Source organism: Neolamprologus multifasciatus, chromosome 12 (genome assembly GCF_963576455.1).
Source record: "Neolamprologus multifasciatus chromosome 12, fNeoMul1.2, whole genome shotgun sequence".
In the NCBI taxonomy this organism is placed as follows: domain Eukaryota; kingdom Metazoa; phylum Chordata; class Actinopteri; order Cichliformes; family Cichlidae; genus Neolamprologus; species Neolamprologus multifasciatus.
Genome location: NC_140450.1, coordinates 27,884,584 through 27,910,151, shown reverse-complemented (window position 1 = coordinate 27,910,151; position 25,568 = coordinate 27,884,584). Strand labels below are relative to the sequence as shown.

At 40.3% G+C, this 25,568-nt stretch overlaps 2 protein-coding genes and 2 long non-coding RNA genes across 5 annotated transcripts in view; 1 reads left to right on the top strand and 3 right to left on the bottom strand.

Moving 5' to 3' along the window:
* top3b (DNA topoisomerase III beta) overlaps window positions 1-17,653 on the top strand; it is a 28,509-nt gene extending 10,856 nt beyond the window's left edge. For both annotated transcript variants that reach the window (XM_085180112.1, XM_085180111.1), the window contains exons 3-18: window positions 102-208; window positions 967-1,041; window positions 1,290-1,480; window positions 1,939-2,095; window positions 2,182-2,295; window positions 2,520-2,610; window positions 3,790-3,944; window positions 4,143-4,248; window positions 8,359-8,505; window positions 11,325-11,498; window positions 11,879-12,007; window positions 12,240-12,389; window positions 12,802-12,902; window positions 13,948-14,149; window positions 16,704-16,891; window positions 17,312-17,653. In XM_085180112.1, the coding sequence (XP_085036238.1) occupies window positions 102-208; window positions 967-1,041; window positions 1,290-1,480; window positions 1,939-2,095; window positions 2,182-2,295; window positions 2,520-2,610; window positions 3,790-3,944; window positions 4,143-4,248; window positions 8,359-8,505; window positions 11,325-11,498; window positions 11,879-12,007; window positions 12,240-12,389; window positions 12,802-12,902; window positions 13,948-14,149; window positions 16,704-16,891; window positions 17,312-17,593 (2,369 nt within the window). In that variant the 3' untranslated portion in view covers window positions 17,594-17,653. The remainder of the gene's footprint in view (window positions 1-101; window positions 209-966; window positions 1,042-1,289; window positions 1,481-1,938; window positions 2,096-2,181; window positions 2,296-2,519; window positions 2,611-3,789; window positions 3,945-4,142; window positions 4,249-8,358; window positions 8,506-11,324; window positions 11,499-11,878; window positions 12,008-12,239; window positions 12,390-12,801; window positions 12,903-13,947; window positions 14,150-16,703; window positions 16,892-17,311) is intronic.
* LOC146507181 (uncharacterized) overlaps window positions 1-25,568 on the bottom strand; it is a 224,311-nt gene that overhangs the window by 78,182 nt on the left and 120,561 nt on the right. The window lies entirely within an intron of this gene.
* The window catches only part of LOC146507185 (uncharacterized), a 144,708-nt gene that overhangs the window by 61,194 nt on the left and 57,946 nt on the right, over window positions 1-25,568 (bottom strand). The gene's annotated exons all lie outside the window — the stretch shown is intronic.
* paxx (PAXX non-homologous end joining factor) lies at window positions 101-24,513 on the bottom strand. Its single transcript, XM_085180113.1, has 7 exons — window positions 24,344-24,513; window positions 22,842-22,902; window positions 22,722-22,771; window positions 22,441-22,619; window positions 22,284-22,346; window positions 21,086-21,179; window positions 101-21,000 (listed from the first exon to the last, which is right to left on the bottom strand). The coding sequence occupies exons 1-7, from the start codon at window positions 24,442-24,444 to the stop codon at window positions 20,952-20,954; spliced, it is 597 nt and encodes a 198-aa protein (XP_085036239.1). The 5' UTR covers window positions 24,445-24,513; the 3' UTR covers window positions 101-20,951.

The window sequence follows — 25,568 nt, the reverse complement described above, 5'->3', positions numbered from 1 at the left end:
TAACTGCAGTGATCAAATGATATGAACTGTGTGGCTGATATCGGTCCACAGCAATAGTGTAGTGAATGTGAAGGATGTTGCACTTTTTCTTTATTTTCCAGGGAAATATAACAACTGGGACAAAGTAGACCCTGCAGAACTCTTTAGTAAAGCTCCTACTGAAAAGAAAGAGGCCAACCCTAAACTCAATATGGTCAAGTTTCTTCAGGTAGGTTGACCCATTAATTGGCTTTACAATACATTGGTACTAGTTGTTATGTGATTTCTTATTTTAATCAGATTAGAGTCTGGACTTTGATTAGTCACTCCAAAACCTATTTGGCTTTTTTTTTTAGCTGTTCAGATGTAGACTTACTGGTGTATTATTATGTTATCGATCTTGATGTAGTGTCTTTCCCTAATGTAAAGTGCCTTGAATGGTTTTGGATCATTGTCCTGCGGAATAACCCAACTGAGCAATACTTTAAAGTTTTGGAGTTGGAGTTCAGTTGTAGGTTTTTTTCTATGTGTGGATAATAGCTCTCACCGTGGTTCACTTGAGTCCCAGAGCCTGAGAAATGACTTTGTTTCTGGGTGCCACAATAAAAAAAAAGACATTATGTGTTGCTTTTTGAGATCTTTTAGCCTACTTGGTTCTATTTAAAACATCTCTTGATTCAGTAGATCTGGCAGTAATCAGGCTATCTGGCTAATCAAATTAAGCTCAGCTTTCCAAAATGTAGTTAATCACATTTAATTCACTATCAACAAACGGGCCAGGTATATTTGATAGATTTTGTTCCCTTAATAAATGAAATCATTTTAAAACTGCACTTTGTATTTATTTCAGGTTTTCTCTTTCTAATATAATTCTTTTGAAGATTTGAAACGTGTGACAGTTGCGCAGCATACTAACAAATTTGGGAGGGTGCAAATATGTTTTCACTGCACTGCATTGTTAACCCTAAGTTTGTGGTATCATGTCAGGTTGAAGCCAGAGGCAGTGACTGTGTGGTTTTGTGGTTGGACTGTGACAAAGAAGGAGAGAACATATGTTTCGAGGTAATGCTGGTCACCACATCTGCTTCTTATTAGTACTCTCTATTAACATAAGGCTTTCAAACTTTTTGATAAAACTTATAGTTGCAGCTGTATCAGATGGCCTACAGCCATCCATTAGTGACCCTGGTACATGCTCAAGCTGCTGTCATTTAATTTTGTGTGCTCTTTCTAGTTTTGTCCTGTTCGTGTTCTTGATCTTTTTGTGCTGTTTGTTTCTGTGTTCTGCCTCACCTGTAATTCTCTTCAAGGTGCTGGATGCCATTCAGCCAGTGATGAATAAGGGAAGTGCCAGGAGTGTTTACCGTGCCAAATTCAGCTCCATTACTGACACTGACATCTGGAATGCTATGAACCGCCTTGGAGAGCCCAATCGCAATGAAGCTCTGTCAGTAGATGCACGGCAAGAGCTAGATCTGCGTATTGGCTGTGCCTTCACCCGGTACACTGCTCTCTTCACCCACACACAGCTGTCTACTGATGTAGAAGGTTTCAAAATTACAATTCAAATAAATACCTTGGTGATACTGGAGCCTCGTTGTCTCATCTCTCTATATACTGTACTGTATGTAGCAGAGATGACAATAAAGTTTACTTTGACTTTGACTTTGATTTCTCACGTAAGCTCAGAATTGTGTGATTAATCAAGCAGAAGAGGAAGGTTAGTTAAATACCACACTTTCAAACTGCACTAATTTAAAAAAAAAAAAAAAAGGGTCCCAAACTTAAAATGCCACAGAGCACTGTTTTTGTGATTTCACCTGCAACCAAAGCTTAGTTCATCTGGTCAGAAGTTTATGAAATTCCAGAATCTTTGAAAACATGGTTGATTACAGCTGATCAAAGATATTTATACTGTTCATTTAAGTTTTTTTTTTTCTTGACTAAACTAATTTTCAGGTTCCAAACAAAGTATTTTCAAGGGAAATATGGCAATCTAGACTCTTCGTTAATCTCCTTTGGTCCGTGCCAGACCCCAACACTTGGCTTCTGTGTGGAACGCCATGACAAGATCCAGTCCTTTAAACCAGAGACTTACTGGGTCATCCAGGCAAAGGTAAACCATGACCTCAGTTTCCTGCCACACTGTCAAAGATTCCTTTCTTCTGTGCGGTATTGACAGAAGTGATGTGCTTTGTTCAGGTTTTTAAAGGAAAGGAGAGTCCACTGACACTGGACTGGAACAGAGTTAGGGTCTTTGACAGAGAGGTGGGTCAAATGTTTGTCAACCTGGCGAAGACATCCAGGGAGGCGCAGGTGAGTGCAAAAACCAGACTTTGTGGTGTGTAGATAATATTTTTTTATTGTACATGTGCTGTCTGACATTATGAAGGTCATGATTATTATTCCGTTTCCTGTTTCACCAAATATTAAATTAACTACAAAGACAAACGTCTGCTTTATAAAACATTTTCCAGTCAATCTGAATTATAATAAATTTAGGTCAGCTTGCTTAAGCAGGTGTCTGCTCTCTCTCACAGGTGGAGTTGGTGAGTAAGAAGGAGAAGACCAAGCAGAGGCCTCAAGCCTTAAACACAGTGGAGATGTTGAGAGTGGCTAGTTCTGCCTTAGGTATTTACATATGTATATTTACATTTACAGCTATTTATATTTACTTTTCATGAGCTGTCATTTCTCCTGAGCATATAAATACACTGAGGGGATGGGTTGTGGTTTTTCATGAGTCATGGATAGGAAAAACAATAGTTTTTTTCTTGTTTTGGTTTGTTTAATCTTTACGAAGTTTGAACTAAGAATGTTAAGCTTGATTAGATGAAACTGACTCAAATATAATTGAACACGTTTGGTTCCCTGGTGATTCTAAATTGATGCATGTGTTGATGCAGGATGTGTTTTATGGATATGTGGTGTAGTGTAAAGTATTTTGAGTGATCGGTATAGGTTATAGGTATAGGATATCCTAGGTGCATCTACTAGGAGGCTGAGGGGTATCCACTACTTTTAGCTACTGTGTTACGCACCGTGAGTTAAAGTATAATCAAATGTGCTTTATAAATAAAACTGTTATTGCCAATCGCCGCTTTACACAGCGTCCCAACTTCTTCGGAATTCGGGTTGTGCTCACTGCTATAACACTGACAGTTGTTCTGATCTTTGATTATTATGTTTGCAAAAATAAAATGATACTGTCTTTATATTTGATCCTTGTACTTTTAATATTGTTTCAATGAAAGGTAAGGGTCATGTACTGGAAAACCCACCTTACACTTTATCCTTTACGATCGAGAGGAACAGTCACTTACTGGAGAGTATCTTCTGTTCTATTCTTACCTTATATCTAAACTTATCATAAAACGTCTTTTGAATGGAATTTGTATTCACAGGAATGGACTCAGGTTTCTATTGTTTTAATGTTTAATGAGTTTGACCATCACACCCATTACTTATGTGACATAAGATATCTCAACGCATTTCTCTGTTAGATGATGCATTTCTTTGTACTTATTATATGTGGCATGAAAGACTGCTGGATGTGCCCTTGTGGCAGCACAGGTGAATGTGTCTGTTAGAGAAGATGCTCCACTGCCTGTCCAGTAAATGGTGCAGATGGTGATCTGGGTTATACATAGATGGATAAGAGTTTGTTTAGTGACAGCCTCTATGCCATAGTTTCAAGTGTGTCCAGTTTGCAGCCAATCACATCCAGCCTTCCTCATCGGTGTACTCTGTCTGCTGGAAGAAAAAATGTGAAAGAATTAAAGAGAAAAAGGATGTGATATTATGTTTCAGGCATGGGTCCCCAGCATACTATGCAGATTGCTGAGCGCCTATATACACAGGGCTACATCAGCTACCCACGTACCGAGACGACCCACTACCCAGCGAACTTCGACCTGAAGGGAACACTGAAGCAGCAGACCAACAACCCCTTCTGGGCAGAAGAGGTGAGTACATTCATTCAAGGCTGCTTATATGTGTATACATAAAGTGATTCATTCAGTTCAGTTCAATTCTATTCTATTCACACAACCCCAAATTGCAACAACAGTCACATCAAGGCAATCCTACAGTAGTACAAAGAAAGAGCCACTTAGAAATTAATGTGATTGAAAATGATAAAAGGTTTTTTAATTTTTCATCAGGTAAAAGCTCTGCTTTCAACTGGAATAAACCAGCCCAGGAAGGGCACTGATGCTGGAGATCATCCACCTATTACTCCCATGTGTGCTGCCACGGAAGCAGAACTAGGTGAGCAATACAGGCAAATAACTGAACAATATCACCTCTTTTTATGATAATTCAATTCAATTCAATTCAATTTTATTTATATAGCGCCAAATCACAACAAAAGTCGCCCCAAGGCGCTTCATAGATACAGAGAAAAACCCAACAATCATATGACCCCCTATGAGCAAGCACTTTGGCGACAGTGGGAAGGAAAAACTCCCTTTTAACAGGAAGAAACCTCCGGCAGAACCAGGCTCAGGGAGGGGCGGCCATCTGCTGCGACCAGTTGGGGTGAGAGAAGGAAGACAGGATAAAAGACATGCTGTGGAAGAGAGACAGAGGTTAATAACAGATATGATTCAATACAGAGAGGTCTGTTAATAGATAGTGAGCGAGAAAGGTGACTGGAAAGGAAAAACTCAATGCATCATGGGAATCCCCCGGCAGCCTACATCTATTGCAGCATAACTAAGGGAGGATTCAGGGTCACCTGGTCCAGCCCTAACTATATGCTTTAGCAAAAAGGAAAGTTTTAAGCCTAATCTTAAAAGTAGAGATAGTGTCTGTCTCCCGAATCCAAACTGGAAGCTGGTTCCACAGAAGAGGGGCCTGAAAACTGAAGGCTCTCCCTCCCATTCTACTTTTAAATACTCTAGGAACAACAAGTAGGCCTGCAGAGCGGGAGCGAAGTGCTCTAATAGGGTGATATGGTACTACAAGGTCATTAAGATAAGATGGGGCCTGATTATTTAAGACCTTGTATGTGAGGAGCAGGATTTTGAATTCAATTCTGGATTTAACAGGAAGCCAATGAAGGGAAGCCAAAACAGGAGAAATATGCTCTCTCTTTCTAGTCCCTGTCAGTACTCTTGCTGCAGCATTTTGGATTAGCTGAAGGCTTTTCAGTGAGTTTTTTGGACATCCTGATAATAATGAATTGCAGTAGTCCAGCCTGGAAGTAATAAATGCATGAACTAGTTTTTCAGCGTCACTCTGAGACAGGATATTTCTAATTTTAGAGATGTTGCGCAAATGGAAAAACGCAGTCTTACATATTTGTTTAATATGTGCGTTGAAGGACATATCCTGGTCAAAAATGACTCCAAGGTTCCTCACAGTGTTACTGGAGGCCAAGGTAATGCCATCCAGAGTAAGAATCTGGTTAGATACCATATTTCTAAGCTTTTCAGCGCCGAGTACAATGACCTCAGTTTTATCTGAGTTAAGAAGCAGAAAGTTAGTGGCCATCCAAGTCTTTATGTCTTTAAGACATTCCTGCAGTTTAACTAATTGGTGTGTGTTATCTGGCTTCATGGACAGATAGAGCTGGGTGTCATCTGCATAGCAGTGAAAATGTATGCTATGTCTTCTAATGATGCTGCCTAGGGGAAGCATGTATAATGTAAACAGAATTGGTCCTAGCACTGAACCCTGTGGAACTCCATAATTAACCTCAGTGTGTGAAGAGGACTCTCCATTTACATGCACAAATTGGAGTCTATTAGATAGATATGATACAAACCACTGCAGTGCAATACCTGTAATACCTACAGCATGTTCTAATCGCTCTAATAGGATATTATGGTCAACAGTATCGAATGCTGCACTAAGGTCAAGAAGGACAAGCACAGAGATGAGTCCACTGTCAGAGGCCATAAGAAGATCATTTGTAACCTTCACTAAAGCTGTTTCTGTGCTGTGATGAACTCTGAAACCTGACTGAAACTCTTCAAATAAACCATTCCTCTGCAGATGATCTGTTAGCTGTTTGACAACTACTCTTTCAAGGATTTTTGATATGAAAGGATATATTTATATAGGGCATGCCTTCAAGGAGCAATGAGCAATATTGTAGACATATTTTCTGTTAGTCAATCTAGGAAATGTTAGGTTAATAAAGAATTTGAATATTCAAAGCCCTATAACATGTTAGGATGTCTGATGGTTATTATAGTTAAAATATTATTATAGTTAAAATAAAAAATATCCTTTGTTGTGGAATTTGTGAATTTGGTTTAAAAAAGCAATTTGTCACAAATTGATGATGGTTTGGGCATTTTTATTGAGGCGAGTCAACAGATTTCAAAAGCAACCTGTGCACAAAGCTTGTAATCATTTAGAAGCATTAGGTGCTCTAAAATCTCACAAATGATAGTAGACGAAACTACTACAGCCACACAGTTGGCTGTAGCTCAGTTGATAGAGCAGATCACTTGCTAATCTTAAGTTTGGTGGTTTGACCCAGTCTGCATGCCCCAAGTTGCTCTCTGATGCATCCGACAGAGTATGAATGTGATCATGTTTTGATAGAAAGCACTTAAAGAGTAGAAGAAAGTGCTTGTTTGAGTGGGTGAAAATGGCATGTTGTATAAAAATGGCTTTGAATGCTCTGGGGGAGTGCTATATGTAAGAATCAGTCCATTTAACTTGAACTCTTAAATTCTCTCTAGCACAGGGGTGGGCAATTAATTTTCCCACAGGGCCACTGCATGACTAACTGGTAGATTGCAGCACCAATAAGCTGAACTCAGTTCTTTTTTCAAGCTGTTACTATTAAGATTAGATGTTACAAATATTCAACAAAAATGAGCAACAGGCATAGTAAAATCAATAACTGTGTGAAAAAATGTCCTGAAAGTGGGTCAGCTATCCTTTAAAAAATTAATTAATTAAACAGGAATTTTTATTTTTAATATATACATACACACTATTCCCTGCCTGCTAGTATATTAGACCCTGCTATTATGTGATTGTCTCAGAGGCATCTTTGCACAGCCTGCACCTGGCATCTTGCTTGCTGTGGTAAACCCCAGCCTCTATCGAGTTCGTGCTTCACTTTTAAGTTGTGCTGTACTGTGTACTGTGCTGCCACCATTAGTGCCTCTGTGTTTCAGTTTAGCTTTCTCCAGGTGTTAGTAGGATTTTTCAATATCAGCCACTTCTTCTGTCTGCCAGTGGTACATACCATGCAGGGGCCTGTCCGTCGATAATGGTTTTGCTTCTTGCTCCTCTTCGTTCATTAGGCACCTCCTCTCCATGAATGCCTCCATCGATGCCAGGTGTGAATGACACATTGTCTTATTGACAATAGTCACAGCTGATCATGTGCTTGGTGAATACCACAGACAGCAGAAACCCAAGAATGAAGGGGAGCAATAAGAGAAACCATTATTGAAGGACAGGCCCCAGCATGGCATGTCCCACTGGCAGACAGAAGAAGCCAGTCTTGTTAATAATCTGGCTGAGGGGGTTCAAGGGTATGCAGAACAACAGTGGGGACAAGGCACCTCCTTGGTACATCCCGGACTTGGTGGTGACTTGTGCTATTGATTTGAAGTTGTCCCTGTTGAATCGCTGATGAATCTTAGGGTCCTGTTGATCTTGTATATTTCTAGGCATTCCAAGATCCATGTGGAAGGCACTGAGTCATAGGCTTTCTTGTAGTCAATCCAGGTAGTCCACAGGTTGATCAGTCTGGTCTTACAGTCTCAGGCAACTGCTTTCTACCAGGAGCTGGTGTTTTGCCCCTCTGGTGTTTCCTTTCTGTGTCCTACTCACGTACTGAGCCATTTGCCTTTTCATCTTAGCCACCATGATGCTTGACAGGAGCTTCCATGTGGTACTGAAGCAGGTTATTATATTAAAGGACTCGTCCCATCCCAGTAACAAACTGTTTCAACTTCTGCAATCAGGCAGAAGGTTCCGCACCATGGGGGCAAAAACCACAAGACTCTAGTAGCTTCTGTCCTTTGGTCCTAAATCAGAATGTGCCCCCACTCCCCTCACAGTATCCATAAGTGACTGAAACAGGACCTTATATTGTATTCTTGTCACAGAACTTTCATGGTCGTATTTCATATGGTATCTGATTCATTTTTATGTTACATGCTGCTACACTGATCATGCTGCTTCACTACTGTGTATACTACTCTGGTCACTTGTTTTAATTGCACTGCTCTGTCAATACATTACTGTGCTAATATGGCACAAGACACACTGTTCTAAAAATTATTTGAAATGGAATAACCCAACATCTAACAGTGTGAAGTTATTACAGTGACTTACCCGTAGAATATTAGAATAGTACATCAATAACTATGTATACCCAAATGTGTTCTTTTCTTCCCACAGGAAGTGATGGCTGGCGGCTATATGAGTACATTACCCGGCATTTTATTGCCACTGTAAGTCAAGACTGCAAGTACCTGCAAACCACTATAGAGTTCAGCATTGGCACAGAGGCTTTCTCATGTAGTGGAAGAACCCTTATATCACCAGGTAAACATAGATGATTGTTTTGCAGAATTTTGCAGTACTTACCTGCAGTAAACCATTGCATTGTATTAACATCATTGTTTGCTTAGTGTATGGAGTGAATTGCTTGTGACTATGTAGCTGTCAAAGGTGCCTTATGACATCATAAACTTTGCTTATAGCCAGACTCTGTGATTGCATGCCCTTTTGGTGTAGACATGATACAGACCACATGGTGGCACTATTCAGATGGAGTTTTTAGGATTTGACACCTGTCTATATTTTGTGGTTCTTCATAACTATTTTAGAATACAGCTGCAAATAATGTCAGCAGTGAGTCCTTAATCAGCTTTCTGAGTCCGTGAACGATGGCCTGACATTGTGCTTTAGAGCTGCTTGATTAAGAATTTACTGCTTCATTAAACATAGTCTCACCCATACTTCTTACCCAGATGCAGGAAAACAGGCCCAAACCGCAACAATATTTCCCTTTCTTCCAACAAAATTTTTATCATTTAAACGTGCAGTCATGTGGAAGAAAAATTTACATGAGTCTATGCATCTCAGGCTTGAGTGTTCTTTTTGCAGAGCAGTACTTTGTTCCCCCATAGTCTAGTCGCTTTGCTGATATGATGAGTGACAAGAATCCTGCAGAAATGTTTTTTGTTAATGTTGTGTACACTTCCTTTAAACATGTCTTGGGAAGATCAAACCTTAATAGATCTTTACATTAAGAAAGGATCTATTTGTGTACTCCTCTGACTTGTATAACAATCAGATTATGGCTTAGATCTTCAGTGCAGAGTAGGGCTGGGCGATATGGCCTAAAATCCATATCGCGGTATAATTTGAAGCACGTGCGGTAACGATATATATCGCGATATATTCTTTTCTTCTGTATAACGTATTTTCCACACTATAAGGCACCAGAGATGGGCAGTAACACGTAACACGTTACTGTAATCTGATTACTTTTTTCAAGTAACGAGTAAAGTAAGGGATTACTATTGCAAAAACGGTAATTAGATTACCGTTACATCCCGTAGGAACACTGCGTTACTTAAACCGTGATTTTTTATTTATTTATTTATTTTGCGAGAATGTCTCATGACATTCGAGCGAGTGCGACGTTCGTTGTCGCTGTGTGCAGATCAACAATGGATAATATATCGAGTGCGGGAGAGAGTATGAGCATGCAGCATTTAAATCGTGGAAGTACTGACCTTATTTTGAGTTTGATTCCATAAAAAATGACAAAAACATTTGCATCCGTTGTGCGTGGGAAGAAAACTTATTTTTACAGCGAAAAAAAACGCTAAACAAGCACAGAGTGCGCAACGACGTAATGGGAAATTCACAGAGAAACTCGCGGATTCTTCAACTGACCGCTGCGGCACACCTGCACCAGGGCAAACCTCCGCCAACCTCACTCCTGCTTTACAGGTGTAAATAGAGCAACAGGACCGCTAGTCTTTGATTTTATTTATTTTCTGCTGTGTTTTACTTGCATCTATTTGAATCTATTCAGGTTGTAAATCAGGTTTTTAAAAAGTAACTAAGTAATTAATTACTTTTGAAAATAAGTAATCAGTAAAGTAACAGGATTACTTTTTGGGGAAGTAATCAGTAATTAGTTACTGATTACTTTTTCAAGTAACTTGACCAACACTGTAAGGCACACTTAAAATCCTTTAATTTTCTCAAAAATTGAGAGTGTGCCTTATGTATGAATTCTGGTTGTGCTTACTGACCTCGAATCGATTTTGGCATGCAGAAATCTGTTAAAAAATGTTTTAGTACAACTTTGGTAAGCTGCACTGCTTGATGGATTGTCAGAGCATTACGGCTGCCGTATTGAGGAGCTTCGCGGAGTAATCTGGGTCCAAAACTCCGTCTCTTCAGGTCCCAAAGTCAAACGAACACTGAGAGTTAAACACGGTCTAAATTCTTTCATCTTTAATAAAATCATCAGCGTTGCTGCTTTTCCAGGTGTAACAATTAATTTTAACATCCATGCATCCATGAAAACAGAATTTATTAAATTTAACAGAGTTAGAAGTTAACAGGAAGTTAGCTCGCTAGTTTACAGCTAAACATGACATACCATGTTCTGACTGAGAGACTTTTGAAACTAATTAAAACGTACAGCTCTGCTACCACTTCCAACATAAATGAAGACAGAAAACTAAACAGCAAGGGCGTTTGCAGGGTTACTGAAGTTGGACTACCTGGTATATAATGTTGTGCTACGTGATTGCTAGCGACACAGCTATATTAGCATAACATTAGCACAGTGAAGCTGGAGGATGAACGCCAACTTTTTTTCCACTCAATAAAAGTTGACGTGACGGATTCTGGTGGTCAGGGACAAATGCAATCGCATAGCAGGATGCTATACATGGGGCAAACTTCAGTCAGGAGAACAACTGAGATTATTTATCCACAATACAAGGTTAGTTATTAATATACTGCAACAACATAGGAATAGAACAGCTGCGAGAGAATTCAACATTAATGAATCAATGTTACGGAAGTGGAGGAAGCACAGTTTTTGGCTTTCCCCATATTTCAAAAGTGCTTCATCTCTTTGCTATGACTGTCGCCCTGCATAATTTGTAGATGATAGTGGTTGTAGCAGCTGCGATGCTTTCGACCAAAACAGGCGCAGCTTAATGACATCATCATCATGCGCTATCGCAGTACCGATATCGTTGGCCAAATTTATATCGTTTCTATCGTATATCGTTTATATTGCCCACCCCTAGTGCAGAGATTTGTGAACATTAAAGAATTACCACGCCTGCAGCAAGCTAATTCTTGCTAAATGTGCATTTTGTTTTCAGGTTACACAACTGTAATGCCATGGCAGGGCATCCCTCTGGAAGAGTCCATACCAGTATGTGAGCGTGGAGACACTTTCTCAGTAGATGAGATCAAGCTGATAGAAAAGCAAACCAGCCCACCAGACTACCTGACTGAGGCTGAACTCATCACCCTCATGGAGAAACATGGCATTGGTATACTTGAGCACTTAAATACTTTTTAAATAATTTAAGCGACAAGCTGCCTGTGCACATTATTTAATTTAAACTCAGCTGTTTGCTTAGATGGAAAGCTGGTCTGTGTCCAGGAAATGGACATGCTGTGGGTTATCACTTCATGTCTGGTCATATTTTAATTGTGTGGTATTTGGGAAGCAAGGCAGAAACAGATTGCAGATGCCAGTCACCCAGTCTGTCATCTCTATTGCATGGATGATTCATTAATCTTTCTGCTCATTACACATGTTTATTATATCTTTGAGGACAACCTTTGAGGACTTCATGCATGACAGCAGTTCTTTGGCTGGAAATTCTGAAAACAGTTTTATAGATGTTGGTCTTTGTCCTCCCTCCAGGTACTGATGCTAGTATCCCAGTCCACATCAATAACATCTGCCAGAGGAACTATGTGACAGTTGAGAGTGGACGCAAGCTGAAACCAACCAACTTAGGCATAGTGCTGGTACATGGCTACTACAAGATAGGTAATTTGCTTAAATTACCTTTGTATTCTCTTACTCTTGTAATGAATTTGTGCTTGGTCAGTAGTGGAGGGTTTCTGGAACATAACTGATTTATCTTTGGATGCTATGGCAACTAATGCAGGTACTTGAATATAACTAAGTACCTGCAGGATATAGTACCAGACAGAGTGGTTTATAGAGCTAATAAAATACAAGATTATTATTAATGCAAATTTAATTGTGTGTTTTTCAGATGCAGAACTGGTGCTTCCCACTATACGCAGTGCTGTGGAAAAGCAGCTTAACCTTATTGCGCAGGGTAAAGCCAACTACCAGCAGGTCCTACAGCACGCCCTGGATATCTTCAAGAGGAAGTTTCACTACTTTGTTGACTCCATTACCAGTAAGTCCAGTGAAACCACAGGAACGCAGTGTCACAAGTTCCTTAAAGGGATTATTGATTATTATTATTGGGATTATTATTGGTAGCTGTGGCTCAGAACAGGTTGTTTGCTAATCTGAGGAAATGGTGAAGTCGCTAGTGACCTCACATTGAATCTTTGAGTAAGAAAACCGTGCCATATTAAAAACTGTTTTAAGTCAGATGGAAAAGATCTCAGAGCTTTAAACAGGCTGATTTCTGCTAAATGGGTCGAACATGGCAGGGACTGGGTAACAGTGCTGTAATTACAGTTTTACATCAACAAGAAACATGTGACATGTGAATCCAGAGGAGACATATTATTAAAGCACACTGCAGGCTCCAGTTTCTTGTATGCAGCTGAAGCTCAGACTTTGTGTGTTATGTTTTCTAGACATGGATGAGTTGATGGAGGTCTCCTTTTCTCCCATTGCTGCTACTGGGAAGCCGCTGTCCCGCTGTGGCAAATGCCACCGCTTCATGAAGTACATCCAGGTGAGCAGTCAAAGCTACTAAACCCCGTCTGAAGCATTTGAAGACAGATTGAATTATCAAGACTGTTGGAGCATGATTGTAAAAGAAAATCCTAACACTATAGTGCTCAAGATCTGTAGATGTAAAATGCAAAAATGTCTCTGCAGTTCAAATTCTTTCAACATGATTCACAGCCTAAAATATTATTGTCTGGGTTTAAGGACAAGGACTTTGGAAATTCTGCCTTTTTTGATATATTGTGGCATTTTTGAATCATCTAAGAAATTAACCATTGCAATTCTAATTCACAGCCACATGGCTGGGATTTAGACACGTGAGTTTGCCCTCAGTGCTTTTGTCATTTAAAGTAATAAATGACCATTTATTTATCCTGTGTGGGCCACTCACTGTGGCCTTGAGAATTAAGCTCATGTGCTTCCTTTATTACCATCTCTGTCCGATGATGGAAAGACTTTTAAGTTCATGAATGAATCATGAAGCTCCAGTTCTGCTAATTATCACTGTATGAGATATATGAGCAATGTACCAACACAGTGGTCTTCATTAGCCTTTTTCTCCAGGAACGAGCAAGTAAACAAAATTTTGTTTTTGTATTTTTGTCTTCTTTGGAGTTTAGAAAATGCCTTTAGTGTGTCTTTTCGCCATAACTTTTACTGTTGGGGAAAAAAACCACATCAGGTATAATTGGTATAATTCTATTTTTCATAGGGCAGTAAACATGGTGCACAACAGTTAAGCAGCTGAAACGTATTATCAATGTAATCATTGTGCACTGCACAGAGGCTGCTGCTTTGTGTTGATGGTGTTATTTCTTACACACTAGAGTCATTCAATACTTGATCTGTATGTTCCACACAAGACTGAAGAGGACTCATATATATATAATAGCTAAGCATGAAGCGGCGAAGACATAGATGTGTGTTTTCAGTCTTGATGATGATATTGATCTGAAGTGGCCTTTAGCCACTTTATGGTAAAATGTGTAACTGCCCATGAGTGGCAGTGAGTGATTCTTAAATGAAATTAAGCAAATATGTGCATGCAGGCCAAGCCCAGCAGACTCCACTGCTCTCACTGTGACGAGACCTACAGTCTTCCCCAGAATGGAGCCATCAAGCTTTACAAGGAGCTCCGGTGTCCTCTGGATGACTTTGAGCTTGTGCTGTGGACTTCAGGGGCGCGGGGAAAGAGCTACCCCCTGTGCCCCTACTGCTTCAGCAACCCGCCATTCAGGGACATGAAGAAAGGTAAGGCAGAATGGGCTTGTCTACATCCCTGCACATTTGCATAATGGCCACCTAGTGGCTAGTTGAACACAGCCTCAAGCAAACAGTATGCAGCTGCACCACATCATTATTATGTACTTCTTAATGCTCCTCCTCTATCTGTAAATTTTTTCAGCCATGAACAAAACATTTAGGCATGAAACCCTCTAAGAATCAAACTAATCCGTAATATAATTTTCTGGTAAATGGACTGATTCTTTTATATAACGCTTTTCTACTCTCCTGGAGCACTCACAGAGCTTTATTCAACATGCCACATACACCTATTCACACAAGCACTTCTATACTTCTATACATTAAGTGCTTCCTAGGTAACATTCATGCAGCATCGGAGAGCAACTTGGGGTTAGTATCTTGTCCAAGGATATTTGGCATGCAGACTGGGGGAGCCAGGGATCAAACCACCAACCTTCCGATCAGTGGAAGACTTGCTCTACCTCCTGAGCTACATTCAACCTGAAAATCATTTAATCAAGATGGACAATGCTCAACTTTAAACAATTCAAAAATACAGAGTTGCTTCTTTCTTTTAACACTAAAAGGTTAGCATGGTCAATCAGGTATGGTCAAAAAAGCCGAGAGAGACGGGGCATCAGGGAGCCACAGTGAAGGTTAGGGAATGAAACTAAGAACCAGATGTTGTAGAGAACTGGTTCCCATTATTTCAGTCTGCTTGCCCATTGATTCTGCTTATCAATTACACTTCCACTTGCATTTGCGCTGAAATCAACTGAGCTCTGAAAGGTTTTTAATAGTATTTTTTAAACCTTTGTTCACAGTATTTACACATTCATCTAAAAATGCAAGAGCTTATCGGTTCGATCCTGGGGGTGTTAGGAAGGGCATCCATGTTAAAAATGTGCCAAATAAAACATGCAGAGCCACCTGCTGTGGCAGCCCCTTGTGAGCAGCGGAAAGTAGTTTGTAAGAGTGTTTCATTTTGCAAAAATACCTTTTTGAAGGTGGAGGTCCAGAGTAGGGCTGGGCCATATCATACCGTTCACGGTAATACCGGTATAATGTTGGGCAACGATAAGAAAATGAAATATCGCGATAGAATATGGGTAAAACGCACATGCGCAGTGCCTTTGTTTTCATACGCACATGGCGGAAAAAGCATGGCGGCGACAGAGAATGAGAAGGGCAAAAGCGGATCGTTGAATGAAACGGATGAACCAGAATTGGTTTGTAAAAATGCTGCAACTCCAGTGGTGTGGAATTGGTTTAGCTTTTGTCAGATACACGACAAAGCACTATTTTTGGTAGAGCATGCTAGCGGGCCGTTGTTATTACCGTGTTTTTTAGAAAATACGGCACACTTAAAATCAATCCTCTGATTTTTCAGAAAATCAACAGTGCCCCTTATAATCCCGTGTGCCTTATGTATGAATTCTGGTTGTGTTTACTGACCTCGAAACGATTGTATGTGGCACGCGGCGCTGGAAAATCTGTCAAATGTACGACTTTGCTAAGCTACGAAGCCGCACCGCTTGATGGATTGTAGGAGCATTACGGCTACTGTGGTCAGGAGCCTCACGGAGTGATACGTACTGTGCTTCAACATAACATTACCGTATTGTGTGTGTATAACCTAGTTTGTGGATTTTGTGGATATTATACATGGTTATGCTGAGGATATGTCGGCCAATTTCCACTGAAAATGCCTTTAACTTTAATGCATATAAAAAAACAGCAACAACAACAGTGAAAATACATTTGGTTTGTTTGGGGTTTTTTGCACTAATAAAGTTGTGGAGTTGTAAAGTATTTTGTCTAGTGTCAATTATATCGTTATCGCAAATTTTCAAATGTATATTGTGATAAATATTTTTGGTCATATCGCCTTGCTCTATTCCAGAGTACTTAAACTAGGCGATCTGTACTATAGTAGTAGGATTACTGCCTAGTCCTATTTAAGCATACTGTGCGCTAGTCCTCTTCTTGAGGTGGGTCTGGGGGTGGTTCAGCTGAACTCAAGCACATTACACTTATATTATCTATCCATGAAGCCAGATAACACTCACCAATTAGACTGTAGGGTTGTCTTAAAGACATAAAGACCTGTATGATCTCTAATTTTCTTCTTCTAAAGTCACATAAAACTGAGGTTATTGTACTTGGCCCTAAAAATCTCAGACATATGATATTTCTAAGATTGTACCAACACTGTCTTAACAACAGTTGCCTCTGTAAGATTGCTGTGTTAAATAGTTAATTAATGTTTTAGGCATGTTTGAGGACAGTATGTCAACTCTTCTAGCATGCTCCAATAAAACCACAGAATCAAAGGCAGACTGAGAGAAAGTGAGGAAACTACAAGATATTTACATGCTGGTTATCCCTTCATTGGAACTGAAGTTGACTGTGTAATGAATGAATAATTGAAGGAGCTCAATACACACAACACAATACACACAATACATGCACTACTGTGTTAGGAAAAGCGGCCCTGTTTCTTTGTGCTTTCTGGTCTCATGGGCCCCTCTGACACTGTGGCGCTGTCTGCTTTTCTCAGGTATGGGATGCAATGAATGTACCCATCCATCATGTCAGCACTCTCTCAACTCGTTGGGCATTGGACAATGTGTGGAGTGTGATAGTGGAGTTTTAGTGTTGGACCCCACATCTGGACCAAAGTGGAGGATGGCCTGTAATAAATGCAACGTGGTGGTGCACTTCTTTGAACATGCACACAAAGTGCAGGTAAGAAAATTATTGTCTTACCTACCTATTGTCTTACTTTATTATTGTCTATTATGGACTGGCATATATAGATGTTTTCAAACTGACCACACTCTATACTACAAACAGTAACGTTCAACCTTTCTCACATATTCATACAGCACTTCATTCTATGCACTTACACTCTTTATTGCCATTGTATCCTCACCTACTGCCAAGGTAGAATCGTCATTTCGTAATACCCATGTTGTTTGTCTGTGGGAGAAAGCCCATTGTAAGTACAGAGAGCATGCAACCTGCTCACAGAAAGGTCAAACTGAGATATTTTCAGTTTTTTCCATACAAGCATCTTTGATCTATAGCATTACTGAAACCGAAGAAAGTATGAAACAGTACCCCAGTTCCTTGATTTATTTATTTTTGTTAATGCTTTTTTCTCAGGTTGCTCAGGAGAGCTGTGATGTCTGTGATGCCTCTCTGGTTGCAGTGGACTTTAACAAGACTCGCACTCCTCTTCCTGCCAGTGAGACCCAACACACTGGCTGTGTTTTTTGTGATCCAGTGTTTCAGGATTTGGTGGAGCTCAAGCATGCCACCATGCGGCATTCCATGCATCGTGGTGGGGGTGGGAGAAGAGGAGGACGTGGACGCGGACGTGGACGTCGTGGCAATGCTAAAAAACCTAAAGATAAAATGGCTGCCCTAGCTGCTTATTTTGTATAGTTTCTGTGTGTATAATTGTCCTTTTGCATGTCATTACATAAACTGGTTTGCTTCTGATAATGAATCTATATATGGTAAATGGCCTGTATTTGTATAGCGTTTTACTTAGTCCCTATTGAACCCAAAGCACTTTACACTACTTTCAGTCATCCACCCATTCACACACTGGTGATGGCAAGCTACATTGTAGCCACAGCTGCCCTGGTGCGCGCTGACAGAGGCGAGGCTGCCGGATACTAGCGCCACCGGGCCCTCTGACCACCATCAGTAGGCAACGGGTGAAGTGTCTTGCCCAAGGACACAACGACCGAGACTGTCGGAGCCGGGGCTCGAACCGGCAACCTTCCGATTACAAGACGAACTACCAACTCTTGAGCCCACAATCGCCCCATAAATACACAACAACTTTTTTTTTTATTAATCATTTTTTCCCATTTTGTTAAGTGCTTTGAGTGGTCAGGTAAAGTTAAAAAAAAAAACACTATATAAGAACTAGAACCATTTGTCATTGTTACTAAGCACCTAAAAGAACCATGACTTTATTCTATGCACTTTTTATCTATTATTCACACTTAAAGCCACCACAACAACAATCACCTAAAAGCACTTTATATTGTCGGGAAAAGGCCCTAAAATACTACAGAGTATTGTACAGAGAAAACCCCACCCCTATGAGGAAATGCTTTTGGCGAAAGAAGAAAAACTCCCTTTTAAAAGGAAGAAACTTCCAGCAGAACCAGGCTGCACCAATAAGGTTAACTAAATTAATCTCAATATTAATTTTAACTTTTTATAAACTGCTACTGGCATTGTAAACAGGCTAACATTTTGTCATTATTTAATCAGCATTCTCCAAAACAATTGTGAAAAAGTTTGTCTATTATTCTTTTAACTAACCAGTTGTTATTTTACATGTAAAATAACAATAACAATTAGTTTAATTACTTGATCTTCATTTAAACTATTTCACTGCAGATTTTCCTCTTTGAAGAATTTTTCACATAAAAGGAAGGTATAATTACAGAATAAAATTATAGCAGTCTTACATTACTAATGTGTTTAAATACTGCTTTTGGCAAAATGATGATACACAACATGGGAACAAATTCATGACTAGGTGTAGCAGAGTAATGGCCAACCAACAGACTTAACACACATGACACGCATGCTGCTAATTGGGGGTAATTGACTCATGTGTTGTGTAATAGCAGTGTGGATTTCAGGTCATTCAAGCTGTGAAGAAATGGGTGTCAATTAAGGCCCTTATTTAAGGAAGGAAGGCAGCAGCTGTTGTACCTGCTGGTTTTAGCCCTTGCTCAGTGAGTAAAATGAGTTGTTCCAGACATTGCAGTGGGGGAGAAAGAACTTTAATCAAAAGTTGATTGGAGAGGGGGAAATAATTGGCTGCTCAGCTAAAAAGATTTCAAATGCTTTGAAATGGGAAAGAAAAAGAAAAAGGAATCTGCCTAGATGATAGAATAACAAGAATGGCAAAGAAGCATCCAATGATCAGCTCCAGAGAGATCAAAGAAGATCTCCATTTACCTGTGAGTACTTTAACAATCAGAGGATCCCTTTGTGAAGCCAAATTATTTCCAAGAAACCTCATAAAAAGTATTGAAAAGGTTACAGTTTGCCAAAGAACACACTGACTGGCCCAAAGAGAAGAGCACAATGTTCTATGGACAGATGAAAGCAAGATTGTTCTTATTGGGTCTGAAGATTGCAGACAGTTTGTGAGACGACCCCCAAACACTGAATACAAGCCAAAGTACACTGTGAAGACCGTAAAACAAGGAGGTGCAAGCATAATGGTTTGGGGATGTTTCGCATACTTTGGAGTGGGGCCCATTTATCACATAACAGGCACCATGGACCAGTTTCAGTACCTAAAAATACTGGAAGAGTATTTTTAGGTACTTGATCAAAACTTTTAACATATTTTTCAAACGTAATATAATTTGTTGGTTTGTTTTGTTTTTTGCCTCACGCGGAGAAAGAAATGCCCCTAAAATGGGTGTTTCAGCAGAACAATGACCCCAAACACACCAGCGAGCAGGTAACATCCTGGTTGCAGACCGAAAAGAGCCCAGCCCAATCCCTGGACCTCAATCTGATTGAAAATTTGTGGTGTGACCTCAAAAATTCTGTTTTTGACGCAAAACCCAAGAATACAGAAAATCTGTGGAATTTGGTCCAGTTAGCCTGGGCTGCAACTTCTGTTTGCAGGTGTCAAATGCTAGTTGACTGTAAATATTCCAGTTTGTAAATGAAAATACACACTGCTATTTTTTTTTTTTTTGGAACAACCTAATATTTTTAGTAAAAATAAAGAAAAGAAATAATTGTTCATGATTTCATTTGAGATTGAATTTGCATAGTACAACATGGACCTTTTCCTGTTTTTAACACACTGTTATGTTGTACATAACTGTACGTAGGACACCTGGGTCAAGTGATGGATTTTTTGCTTTTGTTAATGCTACAAACTATTTTTTGAGGCTAAATGGAACTCTTCTAAAGCAGCAAGATGCCATTTCCTCTGCAGCTTACACATCATCTGCTTTAAGATGTGCATTAGAGTTATTTCCAGGATGTCAAGTACTTCTGATTTAGGGCTTTTTCAGGAGAGCTACCTTATCCAGAGTAATATGCAGTGAAAATCCTATTAAAAAGACAATCGACTTCTGTGGAAGTAGTTCAGGTAGCCTGCTCTCCACAAAGATAATAACACTGGATTAAGTATATTCTTAATCTTAGTTACAGCACTCTCAATAGGACATCTACTGGGAACTTTCCTCCCTAGATAACACCCAGCACAAACAGCAATAACTTAAATCGAGTTGAATGCTACATCTTATCAAACAAAGTGGACAAGAAAGCAGCTTGGATGTGTTGGCTGGCAGTAGCTCAGGAAGTAGAGCAGATCACCTATTAAATTGAAGGCTGGTGGTTTGACCCCTGTCTGCATCCTTGGGCATGATACTAACCCCAAGTTGCTCTCCAATGCATTTGAGTGTGAATGTTAGAAGCACTTGCACAGCAAAACAAGTGCTTGTGAGAATAAGGCAAGTTGTGTAAAGTGCTGTTCTCAGAGTAGAAAAGCACAATATAAGAACAAGTCCTGAAAAGGGGGGAAATTAAAAGTGTGCAAATGTGTTTCTTATGTCATTTTATTACAAATTATCATTCAATCATTTATTGGAGACAACTATTAAAAGTCAGTGTTTTATAAAAAGCAGTTAAAGTTTAAGCTTTGATCCCATAAATATGCACTGAGGTTTTCATGTTCTGTTAGTGGATTAAAAGATCATTCATCTCTGGCTGCGCAGCAGGACTACGAGTACAAGGAGGAAGATCAGTCTTCATCTGCATCATCAAAGGCAACGCCAGTCGCTTGCTGCTTTCTGCAAACACACATGGACAGTGGCTTGTTTTCACTCACATCAGTAGCATCACTGCTCTATTGAAGTCTTGTAAGAGACACCATACTTCTTAACCCCTGGGTTGATGAGTGAGGACCCCGGAAGTCTTCTCTTCATGGTCATTGCTGGAGCGCTGCTCTGCTCCTGCCAGGGCTCAAACTCTAAAGGAGAACAGTTTTGCATTAATGAAAACGTTTAACGTTAATTACCTTAAGCATGACATTTACATGTCTCCTTTTACTGAAAAAGATGGAATACTTCAATGTACATATAAGCACTGGATATAAGATCATTATTGTATTCAGTACTTGCCTCAAAATTACCCAACACTAAGAAAATCCCATTTTAAAATCACTTAAAACAGTTTTAATATATTTAGAAGAGATTGCATTACAGCTGAAAATAAATGCTTATTCATTATCATTTGTTATGATGTTAAAGAAAATTTAAGCCTCTTTCAAGATTAAAGTTTATTGTGACTGGTAGTCCACATTTGCAGAACCACATCTATGTGTTGGGGTTGTGTACCAGTGGGCCAGTTTCACAAAACATGCAGAACAACTACTCCAGTCAAGGCATAATGGCGAATAAATCTTTGTAGTACAGTCAAAGTGAGTGTTTGAAACTGTTTACAGATGTCCACTGCAACCATTGTTTATTTGGTTTTGTTTTATTTTTTCCCTTACTTCTTCCTCATCATATGAGTTTCCCTTTGGGATGAATAAAGCTTTTCTTATTCATGATGGAGAACAAGGGACACTTCTAATATGATCCACTATTAACAGGTACACCTGTAGCCCAAAAATCTTACTTTCCTTCTGGTAATTTCCATTGTCTTTCCAAAGGATATACCCATTTGACATTTCCCAGGTATTTTGGTTGTAGCAAAAAATTATGGATTTCACAACAGATCACAACATGATCCACTGTACAGCCTCTTGTAATTTAATTTTACACATGAAAATAAAGAGCAGCATCTCCTGATCCAAGCCAACGTCAGCTACCATAACCATACTGGATTACACATACGGGAAGCTTCTGTTGTGGTTTAATCATGTTTCTAACCTGCAGAGTGTCCTGCTTTACATTCCTGACTGAAAGCATGCATCAATGGAATCATTTATAAGCAAACATCCATTAGGTTGTATAGAAAAGTTGGCCACAGCCAGTGTGACATCACATTTAGATTTTGAATCCTTGGTATTGGAGTTTGGCCAATGTCATGGTGGTTATTTGAAGCCAAGAGCCATTTCACAAATGTATACCTGTGGGCCGTCTTTGATAATTTTTCACTGGACTGGCTGAGGGGGGTCCACTTGAGGGCCCACCTGTGAGGGGACATGTTACAGTCAGTACTGATCTAAAGGCAAGTTAGTTTTAATTCTGCATAAAATGAGAGTCACAACTACAAAGTGAATTCACTGTCAAGCTGTGTGAGGCTGTCAGCCATCATGAACAGCAGCTCCCTCAACTTGTCTGTGGCCTGTGGACCTTCCAGTCTGGACAGGGTTACACTCAGGTCTCCTGGACTGGATCCCAAACGCAGCTCTGCACCAACCTCATGCACGGTAACAGACACATCTCCACTATTGCAGGATGCCCTGAGGAAAATAGAGATATATTCAGCCTCACTTACCTGACCACAGCTTTTTATAGTCCCATGCAAGAAGTGATGCATGCAGGAGTTGACAGTGTGGTCTCACCTGAGTTTTAAGACATAATCCTCTGTAGATTTTAAGGCAAACCGCTGCCCCTGAACACACAGGGAAGACAGAAATTATGACAGTATACTGAGTGAATGAGAAGAAACCCAGAATACTTACAAGGTGCTTCAGGCTGTCCTTAGTGTACTCCACACTCCAGACATTTGCAGCATCTGTCAGACTACAGCACACGATGTTTTAGTGCGCATGTGTGCCTAAACCAGTGGTTCCCAAACTTTTTTTGCTGGGCCCCCCTTGTTTTACAAGAAAAATGTTCGCGCCCCCCCCCCCCCCCCTCGCGCGCGCACGCACGCACGCACGAACACATCCTCCAACCACACAGACCCATATTTTGCTCCATTGCGGTTTATTTTACACCTCAAACATTTAGTAAACAATTAAGCAAATACAAGTAATCTGCAATAAATTACAGGTAGTAAGAAAATAAACTACTAACTCTTTTACGCTACGTCCACACCTACACGGGTATTTTTGAACACGCAGCTGTTTCGTCCACGTAAACGGCGTTTCGAATCACCGAGAACGGAGATTTTTTAAAACTCCTTTTTTGTGGTTACGTGTGGACGAGGAATACAGAGTTCGTCACGCAACGTCAAAGGTATGTGCCTTTTTTCACGTCACGCTGTGTGCACGTTATTGTTTACATGAGATGAATTGCAGAATGGCAGATAGAGACGAAATACTGTTAATCTGACTATCTGCAGGTTTTACACACTTACATATACACACAGTTACTGTCCCTCCATTTAGAAAGGCAGAGGCGTCACGGTGTAATTATTTTACATGTAGTTGGTTTTTTTCCTGTGTAATAATATTCAACATTGCTATCAATACATTTTTCAAAAAATCCCTCTGCAAAATGGGTTCAAAAACATAAACAACTGTTGGATGCTGTTTGTCCGTGATTTGAACCGAGAGAACAAATTGTGGCAGGAACGACCTGATGTTATTTGTATCCCGCTGTAACTTTACTGTATAAAGAGCTAACATTTCCAAAATGTCAGGAGTAGTTAGTCATTACAACAAGTGTTTGTGAAATACAAATCAAGAATGTGGGATACTGTTTGTCTGTGATTTAAACAGCCCAGCGCTGCTCCCAACGAAGGGAAAACCAATTCTGCAGGGAGACCTACCTTGGCACTTGTGCAGGTGAAACCAAAGGGAAGATATGCTTCACCATATTTCCTAGTCTTTGGCTTAGAATGAAGTTGGTTTGGAAACATATTCAGCTATGCTTCATCTCCTGCTTTGCGTTTGCGTGGGCGCCCGTGCTAGCAGTGTCCAAGCGTTGTTGTTGTTGTTGTTTTTTTTTCCCTTTTCTTGCCGCCCCCCCGCCCCCCCCCCCTGCAATGGCTCTGCGCCCCCCCTAGGGGGCGGGCCCCACACTTTGGGAACGTCTGGCCTAAACTAATGCGCTCACCGTCAGACTTTCACTGTCAGTTAAAACTAAATTTTATACCACCGGGAGAAAGGCCATAACATCAACAAACTACTAATAATTCCCTTTCCTCCTAGCTTATGTCCAAGCACAAACGTATTTTTCCGAATAAAAAAGATTTAAATTTCAAATGAACTCCGGATAATAACAACATCTGACTCACCAGACACTAAGCATTCCGTCTTTCCTGCGAGTGTAGCAAAGGAATTTAGATTGGCTTCTTTTATCCAACACGGTACAATAGGAATTTACACTAACATCCATGTCTCCACTATGGTTCACAGAAGAACAATAAAAGAAAAACAAGCGTATGCCTCTTGCATGCCCCAAGAGTACACCGTTTCATAGCATGAGTGCCAGACACCTTTGGCAAGCGCCACCTTCTGGCCTGGAATGGTTACTTCATTGGCTTGCAGACTGCGGGGACCTCTCTCCCTCTCGATGTAATCGGCATACCAATTGTTGAATGGAGGAGTAAAGCTCTATACTTCTGTTCCTGAATCCAGAGCACACACACTTGTACACCTGTGTTAGCAAAATAGCACTGGACCATGCCCTGTGGACATTAACTTTATTGAATAGAATACTTGCACCTAATTGCACTTCTTTCCCCCTAAAAAGAAAATCTAACAATTCCACTGCACATCTTACCTTCACGTGTTGCTTATTTACTATAATAATTCCATATGCATTTTCTTCATCTTATTGGGTTGAAACTTTCTTGATACCTTATATCTCACTCTGTTGCCATGTCACCATCACTAAGTGAAACATCATAAATAAACTATATGTTTTGAATTTTTTATTACATTATATCTACTAAGTTTGATCCCTTTCCTCTTCCATTGGCTAACATTCTTTCCCTTTTCCCTCAGTGAAATAGCAATGGGCCAGACACCCCATACTCCCACAGCACTTCCCACAGGACACCCCGAGGGACACAGTCGAATGCCTTCTCCAAGCCCACAAAACACATGTAGACTGATTGGGCAAACACCCATTCACCCTTAAGTCTTCTTGACAGGATAAACAGCTGGTCCAGTGTTCCACGACCAGGACAAAAACTGCATTGTTCCTCCTTTATCCGAGGTTTGACTAACAGACAAAATCTCCTTTTCCAGCACCCTGGCATAGACTTTCCCAGGGAGGCTGAGGAGTGTGATCCCCCTGTAGTTAGAACACACCCTCCGGTCCCCCTTCTTAAAGATGGGGACCACCACCCCGGTCTGCCAGTCCAGGGCTACTGCCCCTGATCTCCACACAACATTGTAGAGGTGTGTCAACCAGGACAGCCCTACAACATCCAGAGCCTTCAGGAACTCGGGGCGGACCTCATCCACACCAGGGGCTCTGCCATCAAGGAGTTGTTTAACTGCCTCAGTGACCTC